At 44.2% G+C, this 26,512-nt stretch overlaps 3 protein-coding genes across 9 annotated transcripts in view; all 3 read right to left on the minus strand.

Annotated features, from left to right (window-relative positions):
- Positions 1-234: 234 nt before the first annotated feature.
- On the minus strand, positions 235-2,613 carry LOC122620776 (solute carrier family 22 member 13). Its single transcript, XM_043798390.1, has 4 exons — positions 2,203-2,613; positions 1,881-2,139; positions 1,386-1,809; positions 235-1,320 (listed from the first exon to the last, which is right to left on the minus strand). The coding sequence occupies exons 1-4, from the start codon at positions 2,539-2,541 to the stop codon at positions 669-671; spliced, it is 1,674 nt and encodes a 557-aa protein (XP_043654325.1). The 5' UTR covers positions 2,542-2,613; the 3' UTR covers positions 235-668.
- A 426-nt stretch (positions 2,614-3,039) lies between these two features.
- LOC122620903 (organic cation transporter protein) lies at positions 3,040-5,319 on the minus strand. Its single transcript, XM_043798580.1, has 5 exons — positions 4,801-5,319; positions 4,445-4,703; positions 3,967-4,381; positions 3,237-3,907; positions 3,040-3,063 (listed from the first exon to the last, which is right to left on the minus strand). The coding sequence occupies exons 1-4, from the start codon at positions 5,131-5,133 to the stop codon at positions 3,244-3,246; spliced, it is 1,671 nt and encodes a 556-aa protein (XP_043654515.1). The 5' UTR covers positions 5,134-5,319; the 3' UTR covers positions 3,040-3,063; positions 3,237-3,243.
- A 1,173-nt stretch (positions 5,320-6,492) lies between these two features.
- Positions 6,493-26,512, minus strand: part of LOC122622283 (mucin-4) — a 59,012-nt gene continuing 38,992 nt past the window's right edge. For 3 of the 7 annotated variants that reach the window (XM_043800618.1, XM_043800620.1, XM_043800621.1), the window contains 5 exons: positions 12,826-13,376; positions 12,473-12,743; positions 11,936-12,402; positions 10,161-11,874; positions 6,493-7,156 (listed from right to left, as the gene is read on the minus strand). In XM_043800618.1, coding sequence (XP_043656553.1) covers positions 6,626-7,156; positions 10,161-11,874; positions 11,936-12,402; positions 12,473-12,743; positions 12,826-13,376 — 3,534 coding nt within the window. In that variant the 3' untranslated portion in view covers positions 6,493-6,625. Of the gene's footprint in view, positions 7,157-7,793; positions 8,241-10,160; positions 11,875-11,935; positions 12,403-12,472; positions 12,744-12,825; positions 13,377-13,432; positions 13,557-26,512 lie in introns of those variants that run through there. The other 4 variants (XM_043800624.1, XM_043800619.1, XM_043800623.1 and 1 more) reach the window with 4 other exon arrangements.

A 26,512-nucleotide genomic window follows, 5' to 3' on the forward strand; every position in this document is an offset into this window, starting at 1 on the left:
AGTTCAGTGGACTCTTAATAAAACCAAAAAAACGAATCGCCGATCTTCCCCCAGTGTAATATACATGAGGTCAGAAGTGCACTTAGATAAATGCGAGAATGGCAGCACAGACTCGCCAGCATGAATACTTTAATATACCCTCGCATTGTGGGAAATTTATTTATGTCTGTATTTTATAGATCTATATATATCTATATATCTATATTATAGATAGAAATACGTGTTTTATGTTTGCATTCATACATATATTTTATCATCCACAAGCTAAACAAAACTAAACTATGACTACATCTTCTTATCCAAACCACCGACAACAATAATTATTAGGCAGTCTTCTTTCCATTCTTATTGTCAGCTGGCCATAATTATTATTATCTTGTACTTAATACACCACTCAGATTTATGCTTATAATGCTTTTAAGAAATAGTCTGCAAGTATAGATAAAGAAGACAATAAATGTTCAGCTTATGAAGTTGAATGGCATAAAGTGTTCGTAAGCTTGATTATAAAGATCACAAACAAACACGATTAGTATTTTGCAAGAACTTAATTAACATTACACATTATATAACACTTTGCTCAATATAAATTAATTTGAACACAGTTAAATGCAATAAGCGACTAGCCTAAGACAGTAACAAATCCGGGCATTACATTAAGCACCTACTTAGTAAGTAAGCTTATCCCCCATTAGTTTCTCATTGGTGCCAGCGCTGAGATTGTGTTGTTCTTCCTTTTTAAAACCTCTTACAAAGTCGAACATGCGTTCGCCCCTGCCGAACTCTTCGCCCTCCGCCAGGGTCAAAGGCAGCTTTTTGTTCCTCGTCTCCGACAGGAGCAGGCAAATCCAGGCACTGAGTAGCAGCAGAAGGCAGGTAACGATCGAGGATGCTGCCCGGAAATAAGTGTCCAAGTGGAGGATGAAGGGCGAGATGAAGGACAAGGCTGCTCCGGTGACATGAACCACTGCCAGACCACTGGATCTCACACAGGTGGGCACCAGCTCGGTCGATATCTGCATGGTGGAGCCTGTGGTCACGGAGATCCCGAACCGGCACATCAGCAGGAGACACACCATTACCGTGGCGCTGGGCTGCGTCCAGAAGGTCAACAGAATCCCCGTGGCGGCGGTCATCAATCCAGTCGCCGTCATGCTGACCACCGCGGTGAACTTGCGACCGAAGTGCTTCTGGACTTGGGTCTGGAAGATGCCTGATGGAGGCAGGGTCAGGGCGAAGAGGATGAACATGACGAACGGCGATATGCTGAGACCTTCCACATTGCGCGACATCGTGTTATAGCAAAGCGTCACTATCGAGCTGGAAGAATTATATACTCGTATATAAATTAAGTTTATAAAATGTAACTATACAAATTGACTTACAAGACAACCAATACGTAGATCAGTCTGAGGCGCAGGCGTGGCAGCTTGAGTGCGTCAACGAGACGTGCCTGCTTCTGCAAGGACATCTGGCTCCTGGCCTCGGACTGCTTCGTCTTGCAATGCTGACGGAATAGCTCATAGTCCGCTTCGCTGACATCGCGCCGATTGAACTTGGCCACACGGCGCAGCCTCAGCTCAGCTCCATCGAGGTCGTGGCGCGTGACCAGCCACTGGGCGCTCTCCTGGATCAGAAAGTAGAACCCGGTGACCAGCAGCTGGGGCAGTGCTGTCCAGACCATGTAGGACCGCCAACTACCCAACCAGACGGCCTGCCAAGAGGCACATATCAAGCCCAGACAGTAGAAAATAGACATTGTCAAGTTCAAGCCCACACTTCGCATCGTCGGTGAAACGTACTCCAAAACTGTTATAATTGGAAGGGAAGTTAAGACTAGATAAGTCCCAGCTGTATAATGCTGTATAAAGATAACATACCCAGAATAAACATGAGGTAGGAGTTTGCCTCAGCAGCCAATCCAGACACAAACCGGCTGGCCGAGAAAGTCACCAGGCTCTCTGCGAAAACGGTGGCCGAGTCGCCCATAAAGCCACACCAATTGGCCAAAACTACAGCCCTGACGCGTCCGATCCTGTCGCCAAGTAGCCCAAACAGCAGGGTGCCACACATGGAGCCCACAAAGAACAGCGACTGACCCACTCGTGCCTTGTACGCATCGTCGCAAACCCAATTCAGCTGTAAACAACAGAAATGCTGTCAAATGTAATGCACCTCAGTGGCGCCCGAGCAGGGACTTACATCAGCGTTCATGCCTACGAATCCATGGTCGTAGTGGTAAATCCATCGACTGCAGGGCTCATCGCTGGCAGTGGCATTGCTGCCATCCTGGTTGATCGACGCCAGTCGCGTGCACGAGGGCCTCTTGAATGGGGCGTAAATTGCAGCTATTTCGGCATAGCTCCGATTCTCCAGCTGCTCGTGATAGCACCAGTGATCGGGCACAAACCCAATGACGTTTTGAGCGAAGTAGTGGCGGGAGACGATGAACATCAGCAGTCCGTAGAGCGCCAACAGCATGTACTGGTAGCGGTGGGAGTCGCCGCACTTGACCAGTATCTCCTCAAAGTCCATGGCCATGTCCGCAGCTGCACCTCTACGTGGGTGCCTGGTGCCGTCCAAAAGTATCTGTGCTCGGCGGTCCGCTCTCTTCCGCTGCCACGCACGTACTGCCACTGGCAGTAGCCAGCGCTGGTGGTCCGGTCCGCTCAGCTCTGCTGTGCTCTACTCTGCGAACGCCTCCATCGAATAGTTAAGAGCGCGTTGTGAAAGCGGCTGCGGTAAACTGATATTGATATTGGAGTTAAATAGTTGAATCGACTGTCGCTGCTCCCTCTCCGCAGCTGATAAGTCTGCCAGTCTGCCAGTCGGTCAGTCTCCCAGTTGACTGGGCGAGCTGAAAGGCCCGATTCGATCGTAACTTATAAGTTGTGATTTAATTATTGTGGCTGATAAGCGTCTTTGTTGCTCCCATATCATCGCTGTAATCGCCAGTCCTCTATTCAAAATATACAACTATGTTGCTGCTAATTTATGCTGTCAGTTTGTTTGGTGCTAACAAAGTGGAGTGACTATTCAGCGCATTCCAGCACCCATTTAGATCTGAGAAATACATTCAAATACTATAAAATCTCTATAATTTTCGACTGCATATCGGGTTATGCAAAGCGTGAGGCATTTCGTAGTTTAGAGTGATAAGAATGTTAAGCGGCTATGCAAATTAAGCAAAGATTTATTTTTGTATTACTTATATTTTATACAACAACAGCACTTACTGCTAAACTATTGAGGCTTATTGATCAGAGTGTCCTCCTCCACAATCGTGGGACCCATTTCAACCTCTGGCTTACTGCCTTCCCTCGTGAGCATTTGACGAAGAAAATCAAATATGCCCTCTCCACGTCCGAACTCCTCTCCTTCGGCCAAGGACATTGGCAGCTTCTTATCGCGCGTCTCTGGCAGCAGCAGGCATACATATGCTCCGCACAGGAAGAGTAGGCCCAAAATAATCGAGGGAGCTGGCCTGAAGTAGGTGCCCAGGTGAAGGATATACGGAGAGAGGAAGGAGGCGGCGAATCCGGCCACATGCACCACTGCCACGCCCCTTCCCCGCACGCTGGTGGGGATTAGTTCCGTGGAGAACTGCGAACTGGCACCGTCGGCAATGGAGACTCCAAATCTGGCCGCCATAGTTAGACCCACCAGCAGCACCACATTTCGATTGCTTCCTTGCGATATCACCAGTCCAGCGGCGACCGCAAATATTCCCGTTATAGCCATCCACCCAACGGCGGTGGCCTTGCGGCCCATCCGATCCTGGAGCAGACCCTGTAGATAACCCGAGGGCGGCAGGGTCAGCGCGTTCAGGGAAAACATGATGAAGGGCGAAATGCCCAGGCCCTCCACATTGCGAGCGATGGTGTTGTAGCAGGGAACGATGATTATGCTACGAACACAAGGAAAGTAATTCAATAAACTTAACAGTGGGAAACCTTAAGAACTTACAAAATGAGAAGCAGCTTGAATGCTGTGCTGCGCATGCGTGGCGTTTTCAGCATGTCCAGCAGCTTGGCGTGCTCCTCCTTGTCGTTGTCCTTGCGATAGTGCTGCTCACAGTAGCTGCGAAACTCCCTAAAGTCCTCGTCGGCCACCTGGCGGCGATTGATCTTGGCCACGCGCTCCAGCCGCCGAATGGCTCCATCGACATCGTTTCGCGTGACCAGCCACTGTGCGCTCTCCTGGACGAGGAAGTAGAACAGAGTAACCAGCAGCAGGGGAACCGAGGAGCAGGCCAGGAAGAGGCGCCAGTGGCCCACCCAAACAGCTAGCCAGCAGGCTCCGATCAGACCAAGACAGTAAAAACTGCCCAAAACTGTATTCAGGCCCACATTCCTCAGAGAGGGTGAAACGTATTCGAGAACTGTCCGAAAAGCACGAATTAATCTAAGTAGTCACTTAATATCCACACAATGCAATTACTTACTCAGTATATACATGAGATAGGAGTTGGCATCGGCCGCCAATCCGGATATGAAACGGCTGACCGAGAACGAAGTTAGGCCTTCGGCGAATATGGTTGAGAAATCGCCCAAGAAGCCACACCAGTTGGCCAAAATCAAGGCCTTTATGCGCCCAATTCGATCGCCAAGCAGGCCAAAAGCCAGAGTTCCGCACACCGAGCCCACAAAGAACAGCGACTGACCCACTCGTGCTTTGTATGCCTCATCGCAGACCCAGTTTAGCTAAAACATAGGCACAATCAAAACTAACATAGTTTTTCTAAAACAAGGAACATTTTCTAGTCTAAGATTATTTTCATTCTAGGGAATGCTCACTCACCTCTGTATTCATACTTTTATACCCAAAGTCGTACTTATAGATCCACCGATTGCAGCGCTCCGCACTGAGCGTGTGGTTCTGCCCATGCTCATCAATCTTCTCCAGTCGCGTGCACGAGGGCTTCTCGAACTGCGAATATATCTGCTCGATTTCAGCGAAAGTGCGATTCTCCAGCTGCTCGTGATGGCACCAGTGGTCGGGCACAAAACTGATGACGTTTTGCGAGAAATAGTGCATCGATACGACGACCATCAGGTAGCCATAGAGCGCCAGCAGTACGAACTGATAACGACTGCTGTTGCCGCACTTGGCCAGAATCTCCTCGAAATCCATGCTGCCGTTATCAGAATTCAGCGGTGCTGTGATAAGCGCATATCTGAGGAATCCCACATTTATGGAGGCGTTTTGGGTTTTGAGGGGAAGTCAACTAATCGGCAGCAGGTTCTCGAAATCGGTTTATTAGTCCCAAGCCAAACGAACGCAGGCGAAACCCGTTCCGGATTTGTGTGTTCTACCGACACGGAGCGCACATAGCCAACTGGTTGAGCCTGAGCCCCAGTCTCGAGTACCAAGTGCTCCTCCAGTGGGGCACCAAGAAGAGAGCGGTGCTTACATGAGAGCCCAATACGAGTATGCCTTTCTCCGAACTCTTTGGCGCTCTTATTCAATTATGCGAAATTTGAAAAAATGCCACTTGGTCACGTTTCGAGTGAAAAAGGCGGTTTGGAAATTTGCACTGCATTTACAAAATTTGAATATCAATTAACTTCAATTTCTGCCACTTGGCGGCCATTGAAAAGCCGCCCAGCAGGCTGGGGGTTAACTTGGATTGATATTGATTGATATATGTACATATTGATAGCAAGTGTGTCAGGGAAAAGTATGTATTATTTGTTGAATTTTAATTTAGAAAATCAAAATGTAAATAGCCGCAGAACTTACCGAAACAATCCAACACATTCAATAAAAACTCATTGGGGAGTGTATTTTTTATAGTTTTTATTTTAGTGTTTTTTTTTCATTTATGTGTTTATCAATTACATTTGCTGTTTAAATGGATACATGTCTACATCTGCTGCCTTTTGAATATATTTTATTATTAGCTTTAATATGAATCATTAATGTTGGTTTCCCACACTTCTATGTCTGTTGGTTTTATAAATGTAGTAAACGCAGTTTCGTGATAACATGATAGATAGAGCCTATTACAATTGCCTTTCGACTTAAATAGAATACATACATAATAAGATAGTATACCAAACTGTACATACATACATTAGATGCGATGTGTTAACTAAATTTGATTAACAACTAAACTACTTAGCCGTACGGGTCCTAGTACGAGTCCTAGTCAATTAAATGTAGTTTTGAGTAAATAGGCAATGGTGCAGGATAACTAACTTACGACTCTTACAAAGATGCACACCAACTTAAATAATATTTTACATGCAAAGTAGTGGGTAAGGCATACACATTGTACGCTACTAATAAATAGTCGAAGAAACCATTTACGTATAGACTAAAGCCCTGAATGGTTTGGTTAATGGAGAAAACAAACATTACGATACAATTCAATACAATTCAGTCACAATTGATTTCAGTTACAATCGATCATTGCAGGGCCGTTGGATAGTTAAACCAAATGTATATTTAAATCCACATTATACACGTCACGTAACACTATACTACAGCTACATACACATATTAATCAATTTATCCATTTTCTTTCGATAGTTACAATAAAACAACGTGTAAAAGAGGGTTGGAAAATAAGGACTAGTTTAGATATGATGGTTGATAGTTAAACGCCTGCACCTAGCATCTCTTAACCACACTCAATGCTGTCATAGAAAATCTCTTCACCCGGCTCTGGTTCCGATAACTCCTGCTCAAAATCATCAACGTCGTAGGAAATCAAGGACTGCCGGCTGTCATCCAGCAGCTTGTGCTGCACATGATGCACCTCAAACAGTTTCTCGTCCTTCGTGTCCCTGGGCGGAGTACCAAACCAGATGGCATCCACCTCGTCCGCACACCCATCACCATATTCGGGATCAGCGCCTTCGCCCCGATCATCATCGTCCGGAGCTGCAGAATAAGCTCTGGCCTCGATCGAGTCACTGTAGCCGTAGTCGAAAGTGACCAGGAGATTGGACTTGGCACCGTCCATGGAATCGGGCGTGGTATACTCGGTGTAGTACGAATCGTAGGCCGTCTCCTCGGACACATCGTGCAGCTCATGGGGCAGATATCGCTGCATTTGAGCATTTCCCTGGCTGCTGCTGCTCGTTTGCCATAGTTGCCAATTGTGGTTATTGAGGCGGAAATTTGGCTCTTCAACGGTGTTGGCCAAATTCTAAGCATCGTTTTGTGGGGGAATTTGGGGGAGAGCACAGAAAAACAGAATAGAATATCAATTCTTTGGTACAATCAGGCAATCAGGTAATGGACATTAGAACGCAAACAGAAGTAAGAAAGGGTTTGAGACGGCTGCTTAGGCACATTAACGAAAAAAGAAAAGAATGGTAATATAATATTTAAGTTTTTGGGGTTAGCATGTGGCGGGAGAATTGATCTCTTGGACGGCGGTTAGATCCCTCAACCTCTGGCACAATAAGTATATATAGTTTGGGTTAGCACAGTGGGCGATCAATCAATCAATCAACCAATTAATCAGTTTATGTACAGCGGGTAAGTCACTCATTTCGTTTACCTTACTTGGCAATTTCAAAAGATCGTGTTTGTTTTTTGTGCGCACTGCCCGTTTGCTATTGTAGAAAGGGTGAGGGTCTAAGTCTAGATAGTCTTGGTAGGCTAGATCTACAACGAACTACATTGAAATAAAAAAAAAACCATTGCTGGTGTAACTCAGTGTGGGGTAAAGCAAAAGAAAGCCGTGGGGTTGGCGGTGTTGGGATTTGTGGATTGGTTTGGATTTGAGAAATGGTAGAACTTAACCTACTAGGTGAGATACAACAAAAGAGACTTACGCGTATAACGATTGGCGGCAAAGTGTCTACTTCATTGTCTTTGCTTTTCTGGCCAAAAACAAAACAGACAAACGATTTACAACAGAGGGCTCGAGATCGATATTGAGATCTGAGCTGGATTTTGGGGCTGAGCTGATCTGAGCTGAGCTGATTTGAGCTGAGGAGGATGACTGGGCGAGGGCGCTGCTCCTTTTCGTTTGGCCGGCCATCGGTCTTATCTGTGGCTGTCCGATACCAAAAACTCCAGTCGCACTCTCTTTACATGTTTAGCATTTCAGGTTTAAGGTGCAGTCGAAATTTATGTATTCACCACCAACACGTCAATCAATCAGTCAATCAGTACACCACCTCGAATAGTCCACGAATATGGTTAACTTCTGCTATCCATACCAACTCCGATGCTTATTTTCTCAGTGTAGCCTGGCGTTTGTTAGGATAAGTGGCTTGTTTCTGTTTTCACAATGTTTTTAGTTACATTTTGGATTGTTGGTGGTTTTTGGGATTTTGGGTTGGTTGGTTTGTTGGTTTGTTGGTTGGTTGGATGGACATATTTTTATGTACATACATATTTTAGATGTTTTTGCGGGGATATTTTTGGTTCGGTCAGTTTATCGGATATACAAAATACGAGTATATATGTGAGTTATGACAACAACAGACAGTATAAATTTTTGTTTTGTTTTTGGAGTAGACATACAAACAGGGTAGAAAGGCGCAGAAAGAAAAAGTAAAAGTAAAAAGAAATTGCAGCATTAGATACAAATTATTTCAAGTGTGATCATCTAATGGGATTCTTTCTTGGGTGGTTTGTAATGCACAAACAAAGCCAAAACAAAGCACTCGATGCTGTCGATGGTGTCGATGGTGTCGATGGTGTTTTTGCCCTGGTGTAAATGTGGATGAGTATGAGTGTGTTGTTAGTTGGATCTTCGGATGAGCTATCGACCGCATGACGATGAAAAGGTCTATTACTCAAACACAATCAAGCCATACGATAAAAGCTAACTCCTTGCAGGTTCTTAGAATGATATGTTTACTGGCAAGCGGCTGTCTAACTTAGGGCAAGTCTTTCTGTTATTGTAATACAAGAGAAATGTTTGTTTTCCTTTTTAAGTTTAAGAAATAAATAGAAAAGTCTGTCATATTCTATATAATCCGTTTTATATTTTTATGTTATAGCGTATACGCATAGGCCCGTCTGCTTCATACACAAATTAATAAATAAGCCTTTAAATTAAGCAATTAATACAACGACATAATCGTGATTTGCATAACATATGAGTAAATGAAATGATATTGTACATGCATTTGACTTTTGATTCATTTTCTTTGTATATACGTAGCTATATAGAGGAAACATTGCTGCTGTTGTTGTGGCTGCAGTTGCATGTGAAATTGCTGGTTAATTAAGCCGGCTACTGAGCACCTAAGGCGAAGGCATCGATAGGCAGTGAGAGTTTGATAGGATGCACCTTTCACTAGCCAAGTGTTGAGTCAACGACCCAAACCCAAAGCAAAAGCAGCAGGGTCTTGAAACTGTATTCTAGGGTGCGAGAAATCGAACATACTGTTGAGACTAGTGAGCCGTGTTGACCTTTCTGGGACTGAAGAATTGATTTGTCAAGGACTTGGGATTTATTTTACTCTGGAGGAATGCCATCTTCGTAAAGCTGACGTTGCTATGGCAAGAAATAGCTTAGAAATGTTTTGGATTACAAAAAAAATAACAAAATAAAAATTACAACGATATTGGTTACCGTTGATATTATAATTACTACAAAAATCAACTTATTTGCCCACGTAAGTGGAGCAGATATTCTTAAATAACATAGGAAATAGTCCTATTGGAAACACAATCATTGTTGAATTATCTATTTCTTGTTGAATAGTGTTAGATTTGGAGTTCGCATTTGACAAATAATAAGACAAACAACGAGGGCAGTAAACAAATTCCCTTTCTTAGGCACGAGACGCTAACTTGCTCCATTTTTGTTTCTGATTTTTGGATTTCGAATATATGCATGTAACTGTAGTATATATGTTTGTAGAGTATATATGCCGTGGGTTAATTGTATGTTTAAATAAATATATATGCACGTAACAATGAATATTAACGTAAGCTGTTAATATCGGGTTCGTAAGCTGCTGATTTCTGTTCTTGTTTGGATTCGTTTTGATTTGATTTCATAAACTGTAACGAAGATGATGATTCTTGTGGTTCTTTGTTGTTTCGTAAATGTTATCGAAGGCATATTAAACGGTAATCAGTAGATATTCATATGTATATATAAATGTATGTATCGGTATTATCAGTAGTATTATAATAATTCACTTGAACCAACCCAAAAATGTTGATTTGAGAGTGCGTACCTTGCCACTATCACTGTCGCCGCCATAGCTGGATGTGGGCGTGGTGGCCTCACCCTGATCCCGGCCGATGGCTCGACCACCGGAACCCCCAGTCGAGGCACTACTGTAACGCCTGGACACGCCGCTGCCAGAGGAGTTGGATGCCGGCGAGTGACCACTGCGTCTGTGGTTCTGGTGGTGCTGATGATAGGGAGCTCCGGTCCCGTTTCCACTCAGCTGGAGATCTTTGCGCAGCGTCGAGCTCAGCTGAGCGGTAATGGAGGTGGAGTTGGTGGTGGTGGTGGTGGTGGTTCCCTTCAGGCCCTCCGGCGACTGCTGGGCACGTGACAGGGAGTCCAGATGACGCACCCTGGAGCTGATCGTATCCCGCTTCAGCTTGGGCAGCGGCGAGTTCTGGAGCACACGCGGGGACGGAGTCGTTGCGGCTGTTGGCTGGCTGCGATTGCCAGTCGAGCCGGATGAGTAAGGTGTGGTGGCCAGCGGAATCGAAGAGGAAGTGGAACTCCGGCTCGTGTTCGTACTCAGCGAGTGGTTGGAGGCGGACGTGTCTGCTCTTCGCAGGCTTTGCAAATTTCCCGTGCTTCTGCTCAGCGAGGATTTACTGCCATACGAGGTGCTACTAGAGTTGTGCGCCGATGGGGGAGATCGACCCGCCGTCGAAGGTCTTCCCGTTGGCGGTTTGCCCGAAAAATAGGCCGCCGCCTTGCTGCCCGGGAGCGGAATCTTGCTGGGCTTGCTGGCACTTCCAAACTTTCGGAACGCATTCTGGCGCGGCGGAGGAGTCATGGCCTCAAACGGACTCACTCCGCCCACACTGATGCTCATCACACGGGCGGCTATATTACTGGGCGTACTGCTTCCCACCGGACAGGGACTTGCATTTATCATCGTCTTGCTGAGGGGGGAGATGGTGCTGTTGGGTGTTTGAAGCGCTGGATTCTCGTGCTCGTGCGCCGACTCCGTGCTGCTACTGTGCTGCTGCAGCTCATCCATGGCCAGCGGCACCATGGCCTTCATGCTGGGCGTACTGATCTGTGTGACTGGCGGGGCAGGCATAGCCGACGATGTGGAGTCCACCGAATCGGAAACTCCACGACGACTCAGCATTAGCGTGGTGGAAGCCGAGGAGCGATTGGTCTCGTAGTCATGCTGCGAGGAATGGAGATACGAGTTGGTGGTGCTGTTGCTCGCCTGCAGACGGGACTCCACCAGTCGCAATTGCGCCTTGGTGCCCTCAAGTTCGATGCTCTTCTCCGTCAGCTGGTAGCGCAGATCCTCGATCTCTTCGCTGTTTTTGTCCAGCCGCTTGGCCAGCAGCGTCTTGGACTTGCTGGACGATTCCAGCTTCTGGGCCAGCACCTGGTTCTGCACGGTTAGGGTGAGCAAGTGGCGCTGCAGCTCCAAAACATTTGTTTCCAATAGAATGGCCGCGAATCGCTTGGAGTCGGCCAGGCGGCATTTGGAGTTGCGCGATCCGGGCGTGCTCACGATGCCATCAAGATGTCCCAAAGATTGCTGTTGCTGTTTCAATGTTCTCAATGGAGTATCACTGCCTGGGCTTTGATGGAATGCTTCCTGCGCTGGCTGATCGAGGACGACCGGCTGGAATGTGTTGTTGCTAATGATGTTGCTGCTAGGGCGACTGCCATTGGAGAGCACAGTGGTGGCTGAGGATAGAAAGTTGCGTTGACTGGAGTAATCCGACTGACTGGCGCTAAAATTGAACAATATGATTAGTTATAGAGGTATAACACAAATCAGTAGGATTTACTCACCTGGAAGAGCTTTTGCTTTGCTGCTGCTGCAACTGCTGCACCCGCGAGCTCAACTCTAGCTTTTGGGCCATCGCCAGTTTCAGCTGCTCCTCGAGATCTTTCTTCACTCCTACCAACTCCTCCACCTGGTCGCTCATCTTGGCCGCCTTAATGCGCCCGGTCAGCGTTTCCGCCTCCATTTCGGCCAGCTTGTCCAGCAGACGGTCGCGCTCCTTGCGCAGCTGTTTGATGTCCTCGCGATTTAGTCGCTCCACCTGCTCTCGGAACTGCTGCGCTGTCATGCCCTCCTTGCTAGCACCCTGGCCTTCGCCTCCTGTCTTTTGGGCATCTCCCTGTTGGCGCTCGTAGCTCTGCAAGTGCTCCACTTCCTCGCGTAATCGATTGGATTTGCGGTGAATGACGTCCAGCAGGTTGAGCAGCTCATCGTCCGATTCCGCGCAGCTCAGGCGATTCGCTGCTATGGCCACCTATGTAATCAAGGGAAAAATTAGTAATCCCGTTCGATTTAGTCCAATTCTAAAGAGTTTTGTGCCTTACCGTCATAGCACCGTTGGTGGAGGAGGCACTGTGGCCCTCCTTGGAGGAACTGGTCTCCGTTGAGAAGCCGGAGTCTTGCACAACGCTTCCGTTGTTGTTCTCTCCGCTCTTTGGCTCTTTCTTGCCGCTGTGCGAGTTGCTACGGCTGCGCGTCAGCGACGAGGACGACGCCTCGGCTCCGGAGGAAGGAGCAGCTGCCGCTGACGACGTGGACGGTTCTTTGTGCGACAGTTTTCGCTTCATTCGTATGCCCGGCTCCCACTCACGTCTGCTGCAAAGATACGCAACCATTTGTGGATCACACATGCTCTTCTCTGGCGTAAATATTACGCCACTTTGGAACTTTAACTCACCTGGTGGCTAGCGAGGAGCTGCCGCCACCCACCGAGTGACTGCCACCGATGGCACCCACCGAAGATGTGGGCGTCGAGGGCGTGGCGGACATGGAGGCCATCTTGTGCTTGAGGTCGGGAAACGTTTCTATGACCAGGTCCCTGAACTCGAGCAGGGCACCAACCTCGTGCTGCAGCTCCTGCAGCGACTTGGTCTGCTCGCTGTGTATGTGGTGGCTCCCGTAGCTGTTGCTATACGGCGTGTGGTGGCTCAGGTGGTGGTGGTGCAGGTGGTGCGGATACGTGGCCCCCACCACCACGGTCGCCGTGGGAGAGGCGGAAACGGCTCCAACCGCCGACGCACCCGCCATCAGATGTGGGTGATGGGCGGCACTGCTCATCGGCAGGCATTCCATGGCCCCGCTGGCCAGGTCAGTGGTGCGCAGGACTCCACCGAGATGGTGGCCGACGATTCCGTTCCCGTTCCTGTTCCCGTTGCTCTCACTGTGGTGGCTGATGCAGCTTCCGTCCGTTTTGCTGATGCCATGCGTTGCAGGTTCGAAGCCTTCATTCTGTAGGAAGATAATGGGTATTCATTAATTCACGAAATATTTTGTGAGGTGCTTACTGAAAGTTATATTCTTATATATTTCCAAGCTACTGATATTATTCTAAAGATATTATTTCAATGATTTGATTGGTTTCAACATTTCGTAGAATTTTTAAAACAATTCATTGACAAAAGACTCACGACATGAAATAACCATAAATTTGGTTTTCCATTACTTCATTTTCAAGGTTAGCCATTAATCTATTTTGGTCTCAGCCTGATAGCTTGAATTCCCAACCAATATGTAATTCCATAAACAATAAATAGCAAATGAATATGAAAATGCAATCATTTGAAGAGCTCTTATTGAATTTGTACACATTTGTATTATTAATTAACATAAGACTTTTCCCAAGCCTTTAATTATTACACTCAACAACCGTCTTTTTACCAATAGTCGATGATAAACACGCACGAGACGAGAAAATCGAAAATCCCATGAATCATTGTTGTTTCGGATTGCGATGATCAAGTGCGATGGGCTGCACTTTCAGCCAGGCTGAAAGCCAAGATCAGCTTACATCGCCACAAGTCATTATCAGGGGGCTTTGCGCAAGGGCCCCAGTGGGATCGATCGATAATTACTCGGGAGAAAACATGGCACGGCACGGCATGGCATGGCATTGCGTTACTTTAAGTAAATTGAATTGATCATCATGGTGGGGCAATCGCTGATCGCTGGCCAAGGAGTTCGGGAGCAGTGCGAACGATTAGTGAATGACATACAAATTATGATTGATGAATTGCACTGCACGGCTGGCCGGCGGCGACCCGTGGAAAAAACTGTAACAAAAGTGCAGCTTAATGCAGCCGCTGCTTGCACGCCAGCAACATGTAGCCTGCTGCAACCAGCAACATGTGTAGCTGCAACACCAATCGATGCAGCAATTTGTGACAATCATCATGCTGTGTATGCTTGGCCCAGGCCATGACTATTCAACGCCAGCCAAGCCAAGCCAAGTCAATGGTCTGATCTGATCCGACTGCGAAACTAGAACAGGCCGCAGATGGCCGGGCCAAGTAAAAGTAGTTTTTCTCTTCATTTTGTCTATTTATTTCTGTTTTCCCCCTTTTCCAACATCTGCTCTGGAAAAGGAACGGGAACTACACCGAAAACTTAAGCGTTAACTCAGAAATATTTCGGCTTGGAGAGTAGCAGACAGTATTTGTATATGAAATTGTTGATGCTTGCAATATGCAACACATATTTCTTAAAACAATCAAACTTTCTTCAGTTATAGGTAATACGTAATACCTATGAATAGCGTTGTTTATTTTCCAAGTGCACCATTGTTGGTGGATTCGTTTGTCAACCGGGTGAAGTGAAAAGCTTTCACTGCACGAGAATGTTTCTCGAGCGGCGGCAACTCAATTGATTGGCAAAATACTTTCACATGCAATAAACATAAATTTGCCTCGCAGCCGTTTTGTCGGCCGGCTTTTTCTATTGCTTTTGCTTTAACTATACCTTTAGCTATAACTATTGATCAAACAAATGTATGTGGCAATAGAGGGGCAGCAAAAACCAGGCAACTGGGTTGTCTTTATTTTCTGTATTTTCCGTTGTTCTCGGCCGGCTAAGAAAAAGTAAAAGAGGTGAGCTGGTAGAGGTGGTAGCTGGTAAAGACAAAAACCGAAAGAAACATAACTCTGCTGATTGCATGCAGGCAGACTGGCAGCGATGGAGTTTGGTCGGCGGTCGGAAATGTTGGTCAGACACTAATGGCAAAATCATTGCAAATGAAGCATGAAAATTGGCCCACATTCACATGACACGGCTCTTGGCTGGGCCATTCCATTATTTAATAGCTAATTAACAGAGAGGGGCCCAGGAAGCATAGCTCATAATTCCATGGCTTGCATAATCGCCATGCACTTTTCCTCCCATTTTATTTTATTTATTTGTTTTGTTTGGTTTGGTTTGGTTTTTCCTTTCGGCCGACTTGCCTGTGGAGCGTGGCGAACATCAAAGCATGGGAAGTGGTGGAGAAGTCACATTGAAGATCGTGTAATTATATAGCAAAATCCATTGTCAACCACGAAATTGAAACCGAACAATCCAAACGTCGGCTGACTGTCACTCAAAAAAACCAAAATCAGCAAAAGAAAAACTAAGCTCAATGTCGGCCACCGTCATCCATTCGAGCATCGCGATTGGCTTTATGATTTCAGAGTCTTATTGCTCAATTAACTCGGAGATCTGGCCTCTTGGAAAACACACGGCCTGGAAAACACTCAGCCGAACAATAAAAGAGTTTCCAATGCACAGTTTCCAACTTCGGCGACACACATGCAAATCTCAATTCACTATACCCACTATACCCACTACACAATACAGACTGAGCCACAAGTGCTTCCTTGTCACTCGAACGAGGCGTCTGTCTGTCACTGCGCCGAAGTTGTATCTTCTCGAGCTGCGCCTAGTGGCTGATATGGATTGCTTGGCAGAAGGCGTGGAACAGTGGGCTCATCTCTTACTATCACTGGACTCAGTATTGTACGGGTATATAGTATGATTAAATGCTGATTTGCAACCAGTGATTCCAAGCAGTGATGTTCCGATCATTTAATCTCCCTACCAACTTCAATTGCAGATTTTGGGCACCAGTTTCAGCGAATCCGACCACTGTCTCCCAAAGTCGCAATCAACGCCACATCATCATCATCATCTGCGTCGTGGGCGCAAAGCACCATCTCCGCGCTGCTGCCACGCATTGCTGATTCCTCAAGTTTTATTACTCGCCATGGCAATTGGGTTGATCATCATCGTGGCAGCGTCGTTGTGCGGCATGACAGACGGAAAAACGCACTTGGCCTGGGCGACGGAGCGGCTCAATTAGGCTGCCCACCACTTGAGTCGACTGCTGGGACACTAGCCAGCACCAGCAGGGTTTTGGGGCTTGTCGAGTGATTAGAGACAGCCAACACAGCACCTTGGCTGCCCACCAGCCAGCAGGAGATCTTCGATCTTCCTACCTTATAAACAGTTGACATTTCCACCGAACCCCATTTCCAGCAGACACCGCAGCAATTATCAGGCGAATTGGCCATAAATCCAGGCAGCGGCAGCAACTGTTTCATAAATCACAGAACGTTTGCTATTTGTGAAAAGTCATAGTGATTTGATTTAATACGGAAATTAATCAGATGAGCCATGACAAATGCCTAAACGTTTGTTTAGCGCATTTAACTGTATGTATGGGTTATTTTCAGCTTTTGTTCTTGACTATTTTCTTTAGTTTCTTGAGTGGCTAGCACTTGTTTGATCGATTTTTTCCGTCATTCTTTTGCACAATCACTTCCTGCCCTCCGCCGTATTTTCCTATTCCTATTCCTATTACGTATACTTGATATTTTGCTGCTGTTGCCAGGCTTTTGCTTTAAGGTATTTAGCTAAGGTACATATTTTTGTAGCACTGCTCGTGAAATATCTGTTTGATGTTTGAAGTTTCTCCAACTCTATAGCCTAAAATTCGCCAATAAACGGAGGATCGTAAACTTTTCGCATTCCAGCCGGGGGAATTTGCAAATAAAAGTCGCAATAAAAATCAAAAGCCGATTTTTAATGACATCTGCTTTGTTGTCGTAGTTTTATGTGATGGCAGCAAATATATTTCTTTGCATTGAGATTTGGAAATATTTTGCATAATACTATCTTAAGACATAGGCATAAGAATGTCGGTGCAGAGCGCTCGAAGCCTCATTTCAACTCATTTAATATTTAGTGTTTGAGAATTGCATTGAGTATTTCGTTGGTTGTTATTTGTTCGTTCGATCGTTTAATTGTAGTTTGCCACGCAACGCCAAACATTTTTGAAGTGCAACCTTCTCTTCTCTGCAACGCCCCTTCATTACAATTAGCGATGGGTTTGCATAACACTCGAGTGGTCGAATGTGTGTGCACTTATGTGGATGTACCAGACTCATGGACTCATGGACTCGACTCGTAGTGCTCATATAATTATGCATGTTAGACACTGACTGGCGAGGCGAAACTGGCGGGACTGGGACTGCTCAACGGCATATGAGCATATTACGGATTGGGAGCGCTTATTAATTATCCGACCCACTCCCCGAACATGACTTGTGGCATGGAATGGTGCGGCATGGCATGGCATGGCGTTTTCCAGCAGTCATCGCCCGGCACATCGACTACGCCAATTTATATTTTCAATTCCAATTCCAATTCCTATTCAATTTCAATGCAGTTACATGTTGGCGTCTGTTGGGTTCGGCCACCAGCCTCTGACGCAACTTGGAACTATGACTATGTGGTACTTCGAGTACAGACTTTGGGGCTCTTTTGGGGTCTTGGGGCATTGTGCGTTTGCCGTTTTGCGGCTCTGACAGCCAACAGCCAGTTGGTTTGGAAATTAAAAGACAATTGCAATTGCCGGGTCTGATATCTAAGCATCTATGGTGCCACGCCACCAAAAAGTAAAATAGAAAAATAAATAGAAGTGTACAAAAAATATAAAACCCACCAGCGCCGCTTTAAGCCATTTCCTATTAGCCGTCATTAGTTCGCCGCTTTATGTTTTTGGGCGTTCGTATTTTGTTGCTAGATTATTTTTACATTTTTTATAACAAACAGCAAATTGTCGGACGCTGTGCTTGCCACACATTTCCCTCCACATGTGGCAATGGAAAATAATCGTCTAAGTGTTCGCCACTCGGCGGCTTTGGTAATCGTCGCAGCAGTCAACGGAACGCAAGTGTTGTAATTAAATTAAGCATTTTTCGGCTTTTGTTGGGTGGCTTCACAAAAGCTGCCAAAAAAAAAAGTACACTCCACTTGTAAAGGAGTTGCAACAATAGTAACTGACACATTTACAACATCTGTTGCAATGCAAATCGTCGCCTGTCAAATTTCCTCTTCCCAAGCTTGAGTTTTGTTTTCTTAGCGTCTTTACTTTTTTTGTAATTGTCTCAATTATTTGATGAGTTTTGTAATTAAGTTAAATTAAGTTGATGATAATACATTTGAGCCACTCATGTTTTTTGTGAACAAATAGCTGTAAGATGAAGGTCGAACTAGAAAAGGAATAGACATTTAGTTAGAAAATGTGTGCAACTTTTAAAAACCCCTTTTTTTTCAAGCCCAAATATAAAAGAAAGAAAATCTACTAAGTTTAGTTGCTTAGTTTTAAGCAACGCCCAATTACTTGAAACTTTATAAAAAAAAATAAAAAAAATACACGATAAACATAACTATTAATAACGTTCAGACAGTTTCGCAGACATTATGCAATTACGGAAAAAAGCTAAGAAAAAATAATTAAACACATAAATTATGCGCAAGACGCAAAGGCAAAACTGGACAAACTTAATAAAAACTTGGCTAACACATCAAGAAACCACTATCAGCAGACTACTGTGGATCAAGCCAATAAAATACAGAGACAATTTAGTTGTACGATAAAGTGTCAACTATAAATTTAACATATACATGCATTTTATTTTTGCAAGAGAAGGTAGATTACTGTTAAATTTAGCCTGCCTTGCCTTCAACCAATCACTCAAATATTACAATACATTCATACTCTAATAGCGCTCCTAATCTGTTCTAAATGAATTACTTATTCCATCTAAAAGCTAGTCTTTAATTAAATATGCGAAATCTGAGGGAACTTCCCCACTGTGCAGCGAGTTTTTTGCTTTTTGAGTTGATTGGCGCCGCTTGTGCTTTGTAGACCGAAACCCACCGTTAGGCGGCACTTTGCATTAAATTAATTAACTGCTTTAAATTTTAATTGCACCTTTGGCACAAGCTCTCATCTATTAACCACCGAGCATTTGGGGCTAAACTTTCGCCTGTCTGTCCGTCTGTCTGTCTGTCGGATTTGCCTGACCGGCAGAGCAATGAGAATAATGATAATAAAGACAATAATGATGATGATGATCGCGATGACGGCGATAAACGTTCATAAAGTGCTGCTCCCGCGGGCTCCTGTCAATATGGGATGGTAGATATATCCTTCGGGGTCTCGGGCTCCTGGGGCTCTCTGGGGAGCCGCCAAAAAGACTCAGCCTTGCATATACATACAGTCAGTGTCGATGGTGCGAGTATCTGTAGCTGGCCATCTGACTTGGCGGCTGCCACTTCCAGTGTCGGGTTTTAGCCAACGGGCACACCTCTTCTGCTGTCATTTGCCAGCGATTTCTAATCGATTTTCCGGCAAAACAATAGTTGTTGCATTTTGCTTTTAGGTTTTTTCGTTTTTTTTTTCGCTGTTTTGCTGTCAATGTGGCATTGTTTGCATCCCGAACAAGTCCGGAACTTTCACACAATTTTCACACTTTTGTCCGGCAATTCTGTTCATTAGCATGGCAATATAATTTGGGCAACTAAAGCTATAGGTTTTGGAATCTGATCCCCAGAGTGGTCACGCGATAACTGGCGTTGACCGCCGGAAGTTGGGCAATTTGTACACAATTTGCACGATTTTCAGCTATTCAGCTTTTCAGTTTTTCAGCTTTTCTTTGTTCACTATCCAGGCGGCGGCGTCGTCTTCGATGTCCGTAGTTCTGGCCACTTGTTTATATATCGATTTTGTTTGTTTGTTAGTTTATTCTATAAGCCAGCCGTACGTCCCAAATAGCCGACACGGCACGCCCTTTTCCGCATTACTTGACTTGCATTAATTTCGCTGTTCAATGCACTTTTACAAAAGGCAACATCAGAAATAGACGGTTTAGCTCTTAGTTTTTTTTCGCCGCTTTTAATGTGCCAATGACTGCACGATTGTGCGATTACACACGGCAATCTGTCAATGCATCCAACCAGAGACACTTGGATATATATATACTGTATATATACATATAGTATATGCATATATATTCAGGTAGGAGGTAGGTTCGAGTCAGCCACCCCAGCAATCGATAGTTTCGCTCTCCGTTTTGTCAATCTCCCAACATCCGGTGAACGTTTCACTTTCGTGGCTCTGATTTATTGTATACAAAATACATCTTATATTTATTATGTGCAGTTTGTCAGCACCTCGACGAGCCAGCAGCTGGTTTTAGTTTATATTATTATTTTTTTCTTTTCTTCAGAGCTGCGCCCACCTGTGTGTGCCGCTCTTCGACTCTTTGAAAATATATGCAAAATACGTTTATACGTTTAGCCGATAGTTGAGTTGATAGGCCAAAAATGGCGTCGCAATTTAAAAGCGCATTGCTGAATTGCCCCTTTTGGCTTTGTATGGCTTATCGAGAGTTGTTGGCCGATAAGCAAACCAACCAAGCGCTTGCCTGCCTAAATGCTTTCCATTTAACTTGGCCCGTTGATTGTTGTTTGCATTTCACCGGCTGACATTCGATAAGATTTTGCCAGATGATTACTCATACGCAACGTGTGACACATATCCCAAACAAGGTCTGGCTGCTAAGTAAATGTGAAACGAAAGTGGAACGAAAATATAGGCAAAAATATAGGCAGTGTAAGTAAGCTGGGAACTTTAATTGACTTAATTGTATTCATCTTCTAATTACTCTATTAGTAATCATCATTTTTGGACTGCAACCGAATGCTATACACACTCTGTACTTTGACTTTTGCCTATTTGGTTTTTCACACCAACTTTTCCACACCTGGCCAATTTTCCTTCCCTAGGGCAACGAAAGCCAACAAACGCTGGCTATTTGTGGGGTGTGAAAACCGAGTAATAAAGCTACACATCTTCGGCTAACAAGATGTGACAAATTTTTATCGCATACTCGACTCGCACGTATCCGCAGAAAAGAGCTGTCGGCACGGACCGAAGTGCTTTTCATGGGGGACCCCAGAGTGTGTCTTCTTTTTCTTCCCCGGGGCTCGTGATCTTTGACATCCCGAACACCGAAAACAAGCGCAGTCACAATCAGCACTCACATACCTAGGTGTACCTAGGTATATACATATATAACTAACTATATGGCTTTGGCTATGTACATAGTTATAGCTATATGGCCCGCAGCTTTGTTTAGTTGTTACGTTTTGCCGGCATAAAGACAAAAAAAAACTTTCACTTTGTCATCAAAGAGCAACAGAAACAGCGTTAAAAACATTTTTCACTTTTTTTTTCCTACAGCTGCAACAAAAGCCCTGCCGGCCAATAGTAAAAATATGAGCAAATAATGAGCTTAGAAAATTTTACGATCCAGCCATCGGGCAGTGACAAAACTGAGGGAAAAGAGGGCTGTGGAAAAGCTGGGGAAGTACACTGCAAACACAAAGCATTCTCATTCGAGTGTCAATCATCTTTTGTCAGAACTGAAAATATTTTAAAAATATATATCCCAACATCATTTTCTTACATAATAACATATCTTTATGAAAATACTACGATTATTGAAATGAAACACCCTTTTAAAGTAATTACATGCAAAGGCATGGAAATAGTTTTCCGTGTAGGATGGAACTGCAGCGAATCGGATGACGCAAAATGGGGAGACTGCCAGTTGGATTTGGCACTTTTAAGCTGCAAACCATGACAATTACGACTCAGGGCCGATTGACGGCCAGCGCGAGTGAGCCAAATCAAATTGCCGATAAAGCGGCGATAGTGTGTGAAGTGGCATGGCCGGAACCCCTGGAGGTACACAGCGAGAAAAGGGGGGGCGGTGGCGGTGGCCAGCCGGTAGGAGATAGCGCAATCACGGATGACTCGGACTCGGACTCGGACCACAACCGAAATCCAAAGTTCGCCCCCCAAATGAATTATGAGCCATGACGCCTTTATGGTCTCCAGCCATTAAAACAGATTTTTTTTCATTGTCCGCTGCCATTGTATTGTCCAGAGTATTTTGAGCAGGAAAGTCAGGGCATAGAAGAAATCGACGGCTTTGCCAATGTGAAAATAATCAAAATGGCTATACGGCTCTTAACTGGATTTGCCTGCCAGCGTCGAAATGAGGAACCAAAGTGGAGTTGCTGCTGTTGGCCAACAACTGCTGTTGGCCATTTGCACCGTTGGCAATTGGCACGAAAAGATGCGTGAGACGTCGCCAAAGATGGTCGATATCGAGTGGGCTTTATGGCCAAGTCTAAATGCCACAATTGAGTCTGTCGCCGTGAGAAGTTATAGAGTTATTCGTTGAGATCATTAGACAAGCTGACCAAAACACAGAGACATTAGATCAAGCAATACCGCTTGGCTTTTGATGATGTAATAGCCAATAAAATTAATTGTTTGGCATTTTATGTATCGCCTTTTATTATTATGCTTTAAATTAAGAACTTAGATCTTTATCTTATTAAAGTATTTTCTGAAGCTTAACAGAGTAACGTATTACAAAAACCTTTCTTTAACAATCTTATTAAACATCTTTAGAAAAAGTGAGTAATTATCTAAATTGAATAATAGAGGCTGTTTTCGTGTTAAACAATCTAAGAAGTACTTTTCCGCGAGTTCAAGTGAGTTCATTCTCAGCGTAATAACATAAATATCTAATCAGAAGTTTCCATAACTCGACAGCACTTCCCAAACAAATCCGAGATCCTCACTTTTCGGTGCGGTGACCACATCTTTCATATCCCACCGATCGGCCCACAAAAATACGCCTCCAAAATGACAGAAAACACGCGACAGGTGAGGCCCACGTAGATGATTTATTTTTAGACAGGACTCGAGTGCAAATCGCTGGCACTTTTGGCGAATTTAAGCAAATTTATTAAGGCAATTATTTGATTGCGGCAAATGTTTGGCCGCCTCAAGTGCAACAAATACAAGTACGAGATACAAAGTGAAACAACATCGAGCCAGTTGCCAAATATGGACAAAATGACAAGTGGTCGAGAGCCAGACGAAAAAAAATTAGACAAAAAATCTAAATATATACGTAAACTACATGTATTTATGTTTAGAGTGCAATCAATTTAACTGTCTGGCGATATTCAATTCGCCGCTTTGATCGGCTTCGGTTTAAATTTCATGTAGTTTTTCTGCTATTTTTTTTGTCAAACAAATTTACATAATTTTGTGGGATTGACGGACGGGGCTTGTGTGTAGACTTGTGTGGACTTGTGTCTAGGGAGGTTCGTCCGCATTTGGAAGTAGCCTCGTTTGTATATAGACCCAATTCAATTCACATTCAATGCGAATTCAATTGAAACGTATACGGCTTCTTTGACATTTTGTGTTTCATAAATGGCCTGATGGTTAATTTTTGCACAGGCCCGATTGTCGCATGGATTATTATTATGTTTGTGATCAATTTATGGCTCTGACATTTGGATCGACATATATGGGCCGAGGAAGCTACGATGTGTGTGCTCTGTCTTCTGTCTGACAATTATTAATGGCAAAAGTTTAATTTAATTATGGGAAAAGTCGTAAGACTTTGCATTATTAAGCGTCATTCGACCATTCAGTTATAGATTGCATAAACCTTAGCCACGGACACCTGCAAACGGCTTCCGGTAATCAAAAGTTCGTTAATTATAGTGGCAAAAACTATGTGGCTAATTAATTATTATAACAAGTAAAATGTGAAGGTGAGAAAAAACAAAACAACATTCAACATTTGCATAAAATTGGTCAAACAGAAAATAATTGCTCATATTCACAGCACACACACATTTGTGTGTATTTTTAGCCATGGATCAGGTGTAGCCATCAACTATTAAACAGCCAAATGCAACCGACACTTTGGACAGAGTTTTCATCGTGTAAATATTAATAACAACTTTTCACTTTTCACACAGCGGAAAGTGTCACTCAAAGTCAAGAGAGGAACGATTTTCCGTACACTTCTCGTATCGACCAAACAATTTTGACGTCAATGGCATAAGGTGAGCCTCAAGGATAGTTTTATTTGCACAGCCAAAACACAAAAAAAAACAAAAAAAAATTGCAGAAACAGCGAACAAATTGAGCAGTTAAAAGCCAAATTAATGGCCACGATTAAAGCTGGCTGTAGGTTTAGTATCAATTCGGGTTTTAAATTCGATTCAAGCTTTCATTCATCAAATTTGACAGGCGCGAAAGTGGAATTCTTTTTGGCAGGCACATTAATACGTAGTCAAATACCACAGATTGAATAGCGAAAGAGATTCAAATGGATTATTTTATTAAAAATACGAGTTTAGATACTAAAAGCAAGAAATGGTTGAAATGATGTGGTAAATATGCTACCCTTTAATCCATTCATTATCAGAAGTATCTGATAATAGAAAACTAAACAGCAATGATATTGGGCTATTTCCTGCAATACTAAAAGATCGAACATCCCAATGCGGCTGACATCTGTGAAAGTGAAATTCCGATGTGTTAATGAAGCTCGCAGCAAAGAGAAAATGGCATTACACAAATAGAAAAGGCAAGAGAAAGATAAGACCGAGAGGGCGGCACGCTGATAAAACCAACGTGGCTCGCATCAACACAACTTGGCTCAGAGCACACAACTGCTGTTATAAACCGCTTTCAGGAATTCGCCGGCAGCGCCTCGGTTTTGGTTTTTTTTTCCTCTTCCAGTCGGATCTCTTTCAATGCGCCATTGTTTGGGAGGAGATTTCCCAAGGCCTTGCAACGACTAAAACCGCGAATGAGACATAAATCTGGCATCGCCTTGGCTGCCTTGGCTGCCTCAGCCGCTGACTAAACTGTGACTAAATGCAGTTAAAGCTGGGACCCACCAGCCAACCGGCCAACAAACAGCTGTACTTTTCATAATTACCAGCTATTAAAATCTTGCCAGCATCTAAAGCGAATTAAAAGAGTGAAGGCTGTCCGTGAGCCAGCTGCTTTTCGGGGAAGTCCGCAGTCCGCCGTCCGCAGGAACCGAAGAACCGAAGAACCTTTCCCAAAACTAAGAATTGGCCGAGACAAAAGAAAAAGCAAAAGCTGAAAGATTAATTATAAATGGTATTCACGGTATTAAAAGCCACAAAAAACCGCCCAGCTGTTTGACGACCAGCTCTCTGTCTTTTTCATTATTATTATTTTTTCTTTATTTCTCACTGCTCAGTTTCGATTGTGTTTAATAATCAGATATTGGGCTCGACTTCTGCGGTTACTGGCTGCTGTGCGATTGGCAGACAATGACCTTTCAACATGCCGCTTCAGTGCTCACTCAACTGAAGTCTGTAGCACAGATACAATTAAACATTTTCATTTTTTTCTTATTTGTATGTTGTATGGATAGTGACTTGAAGTACGTATAAATCTCGAGTGTATATTCAATTTAAAATGCATTTTTCGCAATTTGTTTTAGCTGTTCGTTTGCATGATCTGGCCGCGGAGTCGTGATTTGCAGTGGCAAATATTTGTCTGTCTAATTTCAACATTAATTTCTGCCATGCAAAACAGAAAAACAGAAAAACAGAAAAACACAAAACTCAACTGCTGGCGAGCGAATTAATTGAGCTGGCGACTTTGGAGCTGCCGCATTTATTTATTACAGTAGTCGCATATTTTATTTTATAAGCTTTTGTATTCGCTGTTTGTTGTTCAGCTCTGCTTTTTTATTTTTTTTTAGCTTGTTTGACTAGCCAGCCATGCAATCTTGATTGTACACAGAAACTAATTTTAATGCCTTTGAAACGAGATTGTTTTGGAATCTTTGATTCGCACACCCTTTAACTGTTTATTCCTATCAATAACTATATTTATTTCTATTAGCTCAAATTATATGGCATTTTTTGCAGTGCACAGGTTCCCATTGTTGCGTTTTACCTGCTCTCTGCAGCTTTATCGATAGTAGCCTTGGGAACATCTATTTACCTACCGGGTGTTGTAATTGCCCGTCTATTAATAATGATTACCAGCAAATGTGAGTGCGAATGCGAAGTCTGGCCGTTGATTAGCTGGGGTTCTGACATTTTCTAGCATCGAGTCAATGCTATTTATGTTGCCTGGCTCCCTGCTTATTTATAGACCTGATTCTAAACACGTCTCTTAATGTTGCCACTCATTGTTGCTTCTGCTTGTACTTCTGCTCGTGCTTCTGTTACTGCTGCTGCAGATTCAGATGCAGATGCAGTTGCAGTTGCAGTTGCAGATGCAGAGGTAGTTGCGTTTCGCCTTCATGGGAGTGCATTGAAACGAAATGAGTGCAAATCAGCAATGGCAACGGGGCGTATGAGCAACAATGCACAGCAGCAGTGACGGCGAGCAA

The sequence above is a fragment of the Drosophila teissieri genome, chromosome 3R (assembly GCF_016746235.2).
Source record: "Drosophila teissieri strain GT53w chromosome 3R, Prin_Dtei_1.1, whole genome shotgun sequence".
Classification (NCBI taxonomy): domain Eukaryota; kingdom Metazoa; phylum Arthropoda; class Insecta; order Diptera; family Drosophilidae; genus Drosophila; species Drosophila teissieri.